This window comes from Alexandromys fortis, unplaced genomic scaffold, assembly GCF_014885135.2.
Source record: "Alexandromys fortis isolate MF-2015 unplaced genomic scaffold, M_Fortis_MF-2015_v1.1 scaffold_264, whole genome shotgun sequence".
NCBI lineage: Eukaryota > Metazoa > Chordata > Mammalia > Rodentia > Cricetidae > Alexandromys > Alexandromys fortis.
This window is the reverse complement of record NW_026068140.1, coordinates 1,027,861-1,040,083: the sequence shown is the minus strand read 5'-3', so window position 1 is coordinate 1,040,083 and position 12,223 is coordinate 1,027,861. Positions and strand designations below refer to the sequence as shown.

The 12,223-nt window shown below is 47.9% G+C and overlaps 1 protein-coding gene across 1 annotated transcript; it reads left to right on the top strand.

Annotated features, from left to right (window-relative positions):
• Positions 1-3,253: 3,253 nt before the first annotated feature.
• Hoxc13 (homeobox C13) lies at positions 3,254-9,126 on the top strand. Its single transcript, XM_050126744.1, has 2 exons — positions 3,254-3,983; positions 8,870-9,126. Exons 1-2 carry the CDS (start codon positions 3,254-3,256, stop codon positions 9,124-9,126), a joined length of 987 nt encoding a protein of 328 aa, XP_049982701.1.
• The last annotated feature ends 3,097 nt before the right edge of the window (positions 9,127-12,223 follow it).

Below are 12,223 nucleotides of genomic sequence, written 5' to 3'. Positions count from 1 at the left end.
TGTACACGCGCGCGCACACACGTGCACACACACAATGAAAAAGCACATTAAGTATATCCTTTATAAGACGGGCGAATTTAGCTGAAAACTTGGTTCACTGGAGGACACTAAGGGGAGAATGGTTCACACAGCTGTTGCTTTGAAAGAGCACCCAGAGTCAGTTGGGTTTCCCAGGGAGGCAGAGGCCCTTTTCCATTTTCTTCAATACTCTTAAATGATTCCATCTTTTCTCCCACATCAGCAGCTTCGAGGAGACCCAGAAGCCCCCATCCCTTCTCATTTTTCTTTATTTTTCCTCTAAGCTTCATCCTGGCCCATTCCCCGCCACACTATTCCTGAAGTGCAGTGAAATGGTGGAGAGTGAGCTTTTCAACCTGAGGTTACAGAGCCCTGCTTTCTCGGTCACCGATCTAGTACCGATGTAATTACTTTTCCAGTGATGCGGTATTTTCCTGGAGTGTTTAATTTTATTTTACGTGTATCACAGCGAGATACACTTTTTTCCCCCAGGGGAGTTGGGAAAAGCAGACCCCACGCTTGAAGTCAATTAACCAGCAAGGCTTCACAATCCACTGCGGACACACCACACGGGCTCTTGTCCCCTCCGTGATTCCTGTGGGCCCCAGAGAACCAACATCTTCCAAAGATCTTAAGTGTTCCCAGCCTCTTTCGATGTTCTTAGACTGCGGGGGAGGCGGGGGGGGGAGCGCGCATACACACGTCTCCCACTCCCCTTTGTGACTTTGGGGGACTACATCTTCAATTGGTACTCTCCAAGAACCCGACGTTGTTTTCCTCTATCTTCTTCCACTAAATTTTGGCAGAATAGTACCCCTAATAAATGGAATTGTAAAGTTGCCGGGTTAATTAAATCTATATCTCATTGCAATAGGGATAGTTAATGCCCTTATATAAACTTGGAAAAGAACATACCATTAATTTTTTTTATTGTGGGACCTCCCTGCACCTAGATTCTTCCTTCTCTGGTGTTGACCTCTACTCCCAAAGGCTGGGCGAAGAGTCTTTAGTAATCAGAATGGCCTGGTATTTCGCCCGCACCAGAAAGTGATCCCCAGGAATGGAAAGGTTTCTCCAGGCCCTTTGTTTCATCTAGCTTACCCACAGCGTGTCCTACTTCCCCGGTTCTCAATGGGGTTGCAGCGCTTCATCAGAAAAGGAACAACCTCTACTACCCACTACTTAAAAACAAAAACAAAAACTCCCTAACCCTCTTAGCCATCCACCCCTCTCAGCCAGCCTTAGACAAGGGGCCAGACCCATTCTAGACTTGGCCAGGCCTTGTTTGTTCTGGTTTTTTTTTTACCTTGACCTTGGACTCCAGCAGCAGGGTAGCCAATTTCCCAGCCCAGTGGACTCCTAAGAGACCCGCGACTTAGCTCTCATCGATCAGCCTTCATTTTCCTTTACACTGATAAGCCCGGCCTGCCTGGGTTTCAAGTCTCTTTCTTTTGTATTTCTCTTTTTGCTGCTAGCCAGCATGCAGCTTGCCTTCAGAACTCTGAGGAGACACTTCTGGATGAGAATCGCACCGGTAAAAAGTCCATTTCTTGTCCAGACTCACCAAAGCTCTCAACCGTCAGAGACCATCTTCTTCCTCTCAGGGATCTTGGGGCAGACCCCAACATTTGCCTCCAATTGAGGGGTCTAGTGGGTTGTCCTCAGAGGAGCTCACTGTTGGCAGCCTGTGTAAACATCACACTCAGCATCCAGGATTTAAAATTTGCTGCAAAGGCAGGAATGAGGGAAGATCCAGCAGCCCCTCTCTCCCTCTTATTATTATTATTTTTTTTTCCTGCTCTCCGGCTCTTTATTACCTCTTCCCCTCGGGGAGGGGTATGTGTGAAAGGGAACTTGGCGCAATTGCCCGTCTGCAAAGGGGTGACTCCCTAACCAGTGGGGGGGGGTCAAAGCAAGGGGAAGGCTGTTAGAAAAATAAGTAACTTGGTGATTATTTGTCCTTCAGTACAAATTGTTTCAAATAGTAGACAGTTTCAGATCTAAGTACTCTGCCCTGAACAAGAGAAGAGAGTTCGGGAAAGCAGTTTGTGGGAATGAGAATTAGGCTGCTTGGACTTGAACTCTGCCTGGCTCAGCGTCCATCACATCAGCCTAAGCCGCTGAGGGTGGAAGGGCCTTATGCTTGTGTGTTTGGGGTGCCCGAGAGCTGCACCTGCCAGAGGTCTAAAGGGCCGCAGGTTCTTCCCCACTTTCTACATTTCCTTTTGTTCACCCAGAGAGACCCGGTTCTGGAAATTACCCAGGGCTTTCCCTCTACTCAGCCAGAATCCACTTCACTGTTTCATTGGGGTGGGAGACTCTCACGCCAGTATTTCTTTTGCGTGCTGAAATAGCAATCTGTCCTGCTGCCCCCTCCCTTTCCCCCCTTTTTATCTTCCTCTACCGCTCGCTGAGAGTGTCCCCTCGCTTTACCCTCCCGATTCCGGGATAAAGTCTGCTTTTGGGGAAACCACATCTCCCAACCATGTCTGGTACCAAAGGGAACCTTTTCCCAGACAAACTGGAGCTTGGGGAAAACGGCTAAGGTCGGACATTGAAACTCTGCCGTCAGCGTCAAAGGCTGCCTGAACCGGTCTTGCCCACCGGGAGCTGAAGGGCACCCTGCCACTGCAGGAGCCTTCCTGGTTTCTAGCTTATTGTTATTATTAAAACTCCAGGTTTGACCCCATTCTCAGCTCCAAGCCCCAATTTAGAGACTTCGGTAGTCAAAGCCTTCTGCTTGAGAATCCCAGTCTGTCTCTCCAGCGCACCACCTAGGTCCCTTTGCGTCGGCCAAATTCAGCCTCTCTGACCCCCCCCTCCACTAACAAGGCTTGCTTAGGGGGCGTTGTCCCGTCCCTTTAAATCTTCCTACCCTCTCCTTTTTCTCTCCAGAGAGCCAATCAAAAAAGTCCTCATTACTTTCCGCCCCGCCCCACCTCCCGGAGTGGGAACCCCAAGAGACCCAGGCCTAGGGTCACGTGCTGCAGCTATGGTCACGTGAGAACCAGGGGCGAAGGGAGAGGAGGAGGGCGGGAGCAGGCGGATTTCTTAATGAAGTGTCTCCGCATGCGTATTGGGAATGCGGTGAGGGAGGGGGAAGCACAGGGAGGAGGAGGGGAGGGGTGGAGAAGGAAGGGAGGAGGGATGAGGGAGGGAAAAAAGGAGCGAGGTGTCTCCTTAGCTCGCTGCCTCTGGCAAGTGGAGTTTTTAAAAAGCTGGAACAGATCATGTCATGACGACTTCGCTGCTCCTGCACCCGCGCTGGCCGGAGAGCCTTATGTACGTCTATGAGGACAGCGCGCCGGAGAGCGGCAGCGGCGGCGGCGGGGGAGGCGGCGGCGCGGGCGGCGCGGGGGGTGGCTGCAGCGGAGCGAGCCCCGGCAAAGCCCAGAGCATGGACGGGCTGGGCGGCAGCTGTCCAGCCAGTCACTGCCGCGACCTGCTCCCGCACCCCGTGTTGGGCCGCCCGCCGGCTCCTCTGGGCGCCCCTCAAGGCGCCGTCTACACGGACATTCCAGCCCCGGAGGCGGCGCGCCAATGCGCCCCACCACCGGCGCCCCCTACCTCGTCCAGCGCCACCCTGGGTTATGGTTACCCATTCGGCGGCAGCTACTACGGCTGCCGCCTGTCGCACAACGTGAACCTGCAGCAGAAGCCTTGCGCCTACCACCCGGGTGACAAATACCCGGAGCCGTCGGGCTCCCTGCCTGGTGACGACCTGTCCTCCAGGGCCAAGGAGTTCGCCTTCTACCCCAGCTTTGCCAGCTCCTACCAGGCAATGCCCGGCTACCTGGACGTGTCGGTGGTGCCCGGGATCAGCGGGCACCCGGAGCCGCGTCACGACGCGCTCATCCCTGTCGAAGGCTACCAGCACTGGGCTCTTTCCAATGGCTGGGACAGTCAGGTGTACTGCTCCAAAGAGCAGTCACAGTCCGCCCACCTCTGGAAGTCTCCCTTCCCAGGTAAGGAAGGGACCTGAGCGGTGCCGCCGCCGCCAGGGACCCCTCCCCGCCCTGCTTGCCCCGCGGCTCCGCGCCCCAGCCACCCCCGCCGTCTGGCCTCGGCGCGCCGGCTCGGCTGGGCTGTCGAAGGAGCCGGCCAGGCGAGCTGTGCTGAGGAATGCGCTGGGGAAGAAATCTGCTCCGACACGTTCCCCGGAGCTGCCGGGTCGAGAGTGAAGCAATCAGAGGCGCCCGAGCGCCGGCTAGGCTCCCGTCGGGAGCTAGTCACATCCTCCCCCACTGCCCGCTCCAGCGTCACGCAGGGATCCTGGCCTCTAAACCCGCTTGCAGCCAGGAATGGGTTGGGGTTGGGCCTCTCTTGCCTTGAAATTTAGAACAAAACCCTCAACCCGATGACTAATTGGGGGTTTGAGGAGACTAAGAACCTTTACCTTGCCGAGTTTTCAGGATATGTCAGGCGCCAGATACTATAGCGTTAAAATGGGATTCTAATTTACCAGAGCTTATAGAAATGTACAATGTCTTTCTTTCTTGTTACACTTGATCATGGTGTTCTTTAAGAGCAGCAGAGCTAAAATCTCCGTCCAGGGAGTGTAAGAGTTGCGTCCTCTCCTAAGATGCAATTTTTTTCTTTGAGGCTCTTGTAGAGAGTTTAAATCCTGCGAATGCACTGCCCAGTCCTCCAAATGAAGAGTTAGTTGCTGACATTCCAGACAGAGATTCTTAGATTCCCTTTGGACTTAAGATGAGAGGTGGGAGAGGCCTGGGCTGTGGTTCCTTGGGGTCCAGGCCGCTGGCTGGGGATGCCTAGCTCTTGTCTGGCTGTGTATGCAAGAAGAAATCTCTTATGTACTGTTTCTCTGACTAAGGTTGTCTCTGAAAAGAAAGAGATTCCGTAACTCCCTCCATTCCCCAGAGGAGAAAGACCAGCCCGGATCTCTCAAAACAGCATCAGAAGCTTTGAGCTCCACTCTGATCTGAGAAATAAGGGTTTGGAGAGGGGAGGCGGTCTAAAGAGCCAGCCTTTGGATGTGCCCTCCCTATAAAGCTCAGGAGAAAGTCCTCTCTTCTGACACTCCAGAGATACTTGGGAGTCTAGGGAAGTGAAAGCTATCTCCCCACTGAGCCCAGAAGGAGCCAAAGGAGCCATAGCCTTACATGCTAGGCCTAGGGATTTTTCGCTGGATCAGCCCAAAGAGCTCTTAGGTGGCTGTGAAATTCCTATACATCCGGGATTGGGTGGAGAAGTGTATGGAGAAGAATAACTGAATGATGCTACAGTATATAGCAAAAACATTCTGATAAATAGTATGAAGTCACTTAATATAACACAAGTCAATACCAGAGCTAGACCAACACAAGGCATCCCATTTCTGACTGCTAGAATTGATGGTGATGGTTGTGGTACAATGGTCTCACACACTATCTTCTCTGCATTAGCTAGAAGATTTTTATGCAACACAATTTTATTAATTACTGTGAACCACAGACTGATACATTTATATAAGATCTTCATATGTAGACATTCTATAATACAATTGTAGAAGATAGGCTTCCCTTCATCTCTCTAGCTCATGAAACTGAAGGCTTCTTGGATGAGAGTTCAGCTGGTGCCCGAGAAGCTGGTACCTACTCTGCTTACTGTAGATAGAGCAAAAGGCAACATCTTCCCAGTGAAGAGGTAGCAGAGGGAGCTGCTGTGGCTTTTGTGGGTTGTGTAGTGGGATAGCATTGGAGGGAAACTCAGAATTATCTTTGAGCAAATAAACATCTTAAAGATTCCCAGAAACAAGAACAACACACAAAAAAGGCTCTGCTAAAAATAAACACTTTGTATCACAGCCTCCTAACGAAAGAAAGATATCTTTGAAATAAAAACATACAGCCCAATTGAGATTTAATACACTTGCAAATTACAACAGAGAAATGGATCTAAAACTTAGTGTGCCTCTGCTGCTCTGAGCCCACACTCCCCTGTAGAAATAGATTCTGGCTGGTGTATTTCAGGGCTTGGAGAGGTCCAGGAGAGAGGCAGATGAAAAGGAAATTATCTTCAGACACCCTCCATCTTTCTACCCACACAAGTCTTTTAGAAGTAGAGAGATCTTCAGATAACTCTGTCTATGCAATTGTGGTTCATTCCGCAACATCTAGCTGTAAACACCACTGTCTCTCGTCACTGCCTCTGGCTCTGAGAAACCTCACCTATGGTAGTCTAGGCTGGTGTGGGAGATGGAGGCAACTGTTCAAAAAGATCTGAATAATTAGAGCTGTCAGGAGTTGTGGCTTCTTTTTCCCAATTATACAGACCCCTGCTTTACTCTTCTGCCGAGCGCGCGCGCGCGCGCGCACACACACACACACACACACACACTGTGGTGAGTGTAGACACTTTTCTTTTTTCATAAAAAAAAAAAGGCAGAAATTCCAGGAGAGAACTAGAAGAAGAAAGAAAAAGAAGAGAGGCAGTTCTGAGATAGATAGATAGATAGATAGATAGATAGATAGATAGATCAAAAAGAAAAGAAACAGTGGGTTTTTGAAGCCCATACTAAAAATCTGTACTGACAAAATCTTTGAATTTGGATTGAAAAGAACCACTAGCTGAGCAGCATAGTCTTCACATTTCAAAGCCTACTGAGGGGCAGGCTTTTGGGCTCCCTACATAGGAGTCCCTCAGCCCCGAAACAAAGCAATGACATAACATCGTTTTCGTTCTTGTTTGCTCTTCATAGATGCTGATTAGATTCTGAGGTACAAATTGGTTGGTGAAGGTGATCTGGAAGAACACTAGGGCAGGGGACATTGGAACACTAATAGCCAAGTTCTCATTCTACACAATGTAGACACAACTCAAAGTCTAAGCTACCAGACGCTCTCATATCTGTAGAGCCCGCTTCCTCTCTAGCCAAAACAGCAGACAATGAAAGATGCTCCTTGGAGAAGGAAAGGCAGGAGCTGTTTCCCCAGGGGGCAAAGCCAACCTGCTGTTCTGTTTGACTCAAGAAAAACTTGGTGAAGTCAATCCTTCACATCCAATAGATAAAATAATGATGATGTTGATGATGGTGATGATAATAATAATAAAATTTTAGAGCAGTTATCTACCTTTTAATCAGAGTTTTTAGGGTTGTATTGATTAATTTTCATTAGAGTTGATGTTTAGGGAGCTACAGAAAGTGAAGTTTAAAAAAATCAGGAACAATGAACTGGTTCTTTTAAGAACAAAAATCCACCTCTATTTTACTTTTCCCTTCAACAAACGGGATATACCATGTTTCCGTTTCTATGTGAACTCTTACTGTGGCTTTATGTGAAGAGTCAGAAGAGCCTAGATTCTAGTTCTGTCATTTAAGCCATTTTCCCTACTCTTAGCCTCTGGTTTGTGATCTTGCAAAACGTGTTTAATAAAATACAACTAAGAACTGTTCTTAGGGAGAAACCCTCATGACATCACTACTCATCCTCCTCACTTGTATTCGTGTCCCAGAATCATCAGCTTTTCTAACCATGGTTTCATCTATAAGAGTAAAACAAACTGAAGATGCGTCCTTTAAATTTTAAATCCCTTGATAAGTTGAATAGGTAATTTTTATGAGAAATTGTCACCATGAAAAATATCCTGAGCAGACCATTGGAGCCTCTGTCCCATTTTCTTCCTGGACTCTTTATTTCTCTCTTCATTGAATTATAACCCCCCCACTTCTTCCCCTCTCCGTATAGTGGGCCATGAGTCTCAGATAGAGAGAGAGAGGTCTCTAGGAATGGCAGGCATTGTAGGGAAGCTGCTTGGGGGCAGGTGGGATGCTTCAGTTCTCTGCCTTCAGGCTGGAGCCATGTCTAACAATTCCAAAGATCCACAGGAATGAAGGGGAAACCCCAGATACTCAGTCATTAGTGTCCACCTGAAGTCAGGGTGAGCTATTCAGAGAATCTTCCTCTCACGGCTAAGAGCGTGACACACTATTTTGAATTCCTGTGGATGCTCCATGCCTGAAGAAACTAAACAAGCCTAGAGTACCAGGGTGTAGATTTCTTTCAGTCTTGGAAGAACAGAAAAAAGAAAGTTGAAACCGAATTTGTTCTTTTTGGTGAGATTTGGGTATTGACTGCCTCTTTTGGGAGATTCCTAGCATGAGACAGGACCTCCCTCCTTGGGTGGTATTAGATGGTTCACAGCACTGGGCCTGCATTTCCAAATGACTGATCCCCAAGCAGCCTGGCATCATCTGACAGTTTCTTCTCGACACTGGTGAGTCAGGTCCATAGTGCAAGGCTAGACTACTTCTTGGTTTTAACCCCTCAGGCTTAAGGGCCCACTTAATGTTCTGTGGCCCTGTAGCTGATACCCTGCCTGCCATGCTTTCCTCAAACACACAACAACCTAAGTCCTTCCCTGACAAAGAGGAGAATATAGGGTTTTGTTGTGCTAACTGGATGAAGGAATTTTCTGAACACTAAAACTCCCACTAAGCATGACCAGGAAGAAAGAGGACTTGGAACTACCGGTCCAGGGTTTCCAATAAAGGGTGTGTGCAGAGCCATAGTGAGGACTGGGGCAACAGGAAGAATCAATAATACAGATCTTCTGCTTATTTTTAGTGACATTTTATCGTGACTTTTTTGCATTTGTTTTGATTTTTTCTTTTTAAGTGCCTTAAAATATTACCTGGATTACTGAGTTTTTAAACACCCTTCCCTTAAAGTTTGTATCTAAAATGAGGCTGGTACCCAGTGGCTTTATTTTCTTCGTGGCCTTACTAACAACGGAGGTACTTAGGATTAGGGCGCCTCACCAAGCAGTACAAACTGGCGGCCCAGTTGCATCCCAGTCATCCCTGGCCGCCCACCTCACTTGCCTGCCTTCTCTCTTCCCACCCGCCTAGATGTGGTTCCCCTACAGCCTGAAGTGAGCAGCTACCGGCGCGGGCGCAAGAAACGCGTGCCCTACACCAAGGTGCAGCTGAAGGAGCTAGAAAAGGAGTACGCAGCCAGCAAGTTCATCACCAAAGAGAAGCGCCGGCGCATCTCAGCCACCACGAACCTCTCGGAGCGCCAGGTCACCATCTGGTTCCAGAACCGGCGGGTGAAGGAGAAGAAGGTGGTCAGCAAATCTAAAGCGCCTCATCTCCACTCTACCTGACCGTCCACCAGCCCGTCCCGTCTATTTATGTCGCCTCTTTGTACCATAAAAGAATCCACCCGAAGGACGCTGCACCGGTGCAGACCACTATTTAATCTTACCGAGAAAGAAAAATAGCGCGCTGCGCTCTGCCTTACCCTACTCCCCATCCCACCCCTTACCTCAACCCCCTCCAAAAGGTACCCCTTCAGCATCTGCAGCTGTAGAGGTGGGTTCGGATGGGTTGGATGGGTTGCAGAAGGAAAACCTTCTGCCTCTACACCCCTGGCCTTCATGGTTTGTCCCACTAGAAAGCTGAGATCCCAGTCCACTAGAAAGGAGATCCCACTAGAAAGGAGATCCCAGTCATTCCTACCAAAGCAGGGCTGGGGGATTCCAAAAGACTCAGTTCTTGCCTTTTCCTGAGTCTCGGCTTGTGGAAGAACCTCCTTCCAGGCGCATGGGCTTGGGATCTGGGGAACTCCTGCTTTCTTTCCTGTTCCTCCATTTTACTATCGCTCCTGCACTCTATAGGCAAAGTTTCCCACTTAGGATTTTTTTTTCTGTGCATCTTTTAAAAGTCGTCTTAATATTGATGATAATCTTAGAGCCTAGCAGCGTGACTGGAATTGAGATGAAGCTGGGAGCTTGTAGGTTTTCTTTATTGTTTCCATCGGTCTCAACAAAAGCTGGACTTGGTGCAGTCCCTAGCCATATCCTGACCGAGAAATGATTCCCCAGGAGGTGCCTTTGACCCCACTGCCTCCTCTGCTTTGCACTCTCAGTCCTTTGGAAACCTAAGGAGGACAAAACCTCCCTCCACAACACTGTGTGCGTCTGCTGTCTCTCTTTCTCTCTCATGGTAAAGTTGGGAACTAGGCCAGGCTTAGAATCAGAACTTATATAAACTTGAAAAGAGATGGAGGATGGGTTCCTTAGAAGATCTTCAGTCCTGACTTCATGTAAGCAGCAGGAGATACCTATACTGGAGAGACCACATACTTTCATTTTCACTGATTTCCCAAGGGTAGCTTGAGGAGTTCACCTAGGAGGTTGAAATCACTGGCTCTGGATAAAGCAGCTAAATGTAGGTGCTGCCTAATTTCTCCATAATCACTCAAAAGCCAGCTTGGTGCTGTGGGGCCCCTCACCTCCTCCCTTCCAACTGGCTCATTACAAAACAGTGTTCTTTTGAAATGCCCATATGGAATAGGCTCTTTTTTTTTAATGTTGTGTATCTGTATATAGTATTGTGATGTCTAGCAATGTATTGAATGCAAAGAAGAAAAAACCCCAAAACTTGTTTTTAAAATAAAATATCCTTTTGTTTTTGGCCTTGATTTTATTGCTCAGGTTCCTTCTGAAACCTTTGTTTCCTGACTCTTCAAGGCAGACTATAATGGCCCAGCCCAGGCAGGCAGGGCCTGAGAAGAATATAGACATGTCTGCAACAGTAGATCCCCAGCCTGGATTTCTCTCCAGGGAGGTTTTGGAGCCACTTATTTTTTCTATTCTGTTTAGTTATGAGAACGTCACATCTTAATACCCAACTTTATATTAGAGGGAAGATATGATCTGAAAGTGGGTAACTGGGAAAGTTCCTTGGTGAATGATTTGTAGTTAGCTTGGTGGTAGAGCTCTAATCTGGCTTGCTTGAAGCCCTGGATTTGCTCTCTAATAATGGGGGGGTCTGTTTCTAGAGTGTTTATTAGGCGGAGGAATGACTGGAGACCTGGTAGTGACTGTGGGGTGGTTGGTTGGAGTTCAGCTCTCAGGCCGTTTACTTTTCTTTGTTCCATGAACCTAAACTGAGAAGTCTGAATGCCAGGACCCTTGATCCTTCAGTTTGTCAGGCCAGCTCCACTTTTATTCTCTAGAATTCCTCAGAACAACGTCTTCCAGGAGGTCTGGAGCCTGTGTAAAGCCTGCCACTAATTTGTTTCCTCCTCGCTTCTGTGCGATCTTCCTATCTGGTGGAGTTAATGAGATCGTTAAGTTGTCAGGTTAAGAGACTTTTAAAAAGCAATATAGCCTAAAACAATGTTATCTCAGATTAAATCTTTACTGCAACAATTTTTGTTTATATATAATATTTTTTATCTCCTGAGACACAGAAAGACTGGAGGCATCAGGTTCAAAATTAGAGTCCTCCTGGATCCCTTTGCCTGGTAAAACTGAAGCTTTTAAATTTTAATGTAAATAAATGTTTTTTTTTGGGGGGGAACACATGTCCTCATACACACACACACACACACACACACTGGAGTCTGATAGACAAAGAACCTGAAGAATTCACCCTTTAAGGAGTCTATGGTCCTGAAGTGACTGCCAGCCCTATCTACACACAACTCTGGGCTGACCATAGAGAACCATACACTCAGCAGTGGAGATTTGAAAGGGAATAAGTGAATCTCCCAGGGACAAGAAAAAGTCACTTAATTTTCTTTCCCTTTCTCTCCCCACCAACAACCCGAATCTCTCTTCAAAAGCCCCTAGACCTCTCCTAAGACAAAAAGAGTTATTTAGACAAAGGAAGCCACTAGAGAAGAAACTTAGGGCCCGCAGCTCTCTTAGACATCCTGATACTTTTTAACACTTTGTAGACATAATGAAAGATAATTTTAGAGTTCTCCAAGATAGCCTTCGACTTCTGCACACAAACTTACACTTAATCGAAGGGTCAACTCTTAGCTGGTGATGTGGCACACCTGAAGTCCTACCCTGGGGTTGGGGTAGGAGGATTGATTGAGCCTTGGAGTTCAGGGTCCACCTAGGTAACATAACCAGATGATTCTTTCATGCAGGAAAACAAGATGTTCCTATGATTAAGGAACCCTTCTAAGCTCCCAGCAGGTGATAAAGAGGAGAAACTTTGTGTGGGCTCCTGGGCACTGGGAAGGCAAGCAAGGTTTGCAGGCATTCCCCTTGCCCAGTGTGTTCAGGGTTCTTTGTATTTTCAAGCACTCAACCGAATATATCAGCCTGAGTTTTGAGGGTTATTATACCTGGGTCAATTTTGGAGCTGCACCTCTAATCAGAGTAAATAAATACTGTATAAAGCTGTGCGATCTTGGGTTCAGGGAGGCAAAGATGGGAAATGTATTCTTTCCCTGGTTGA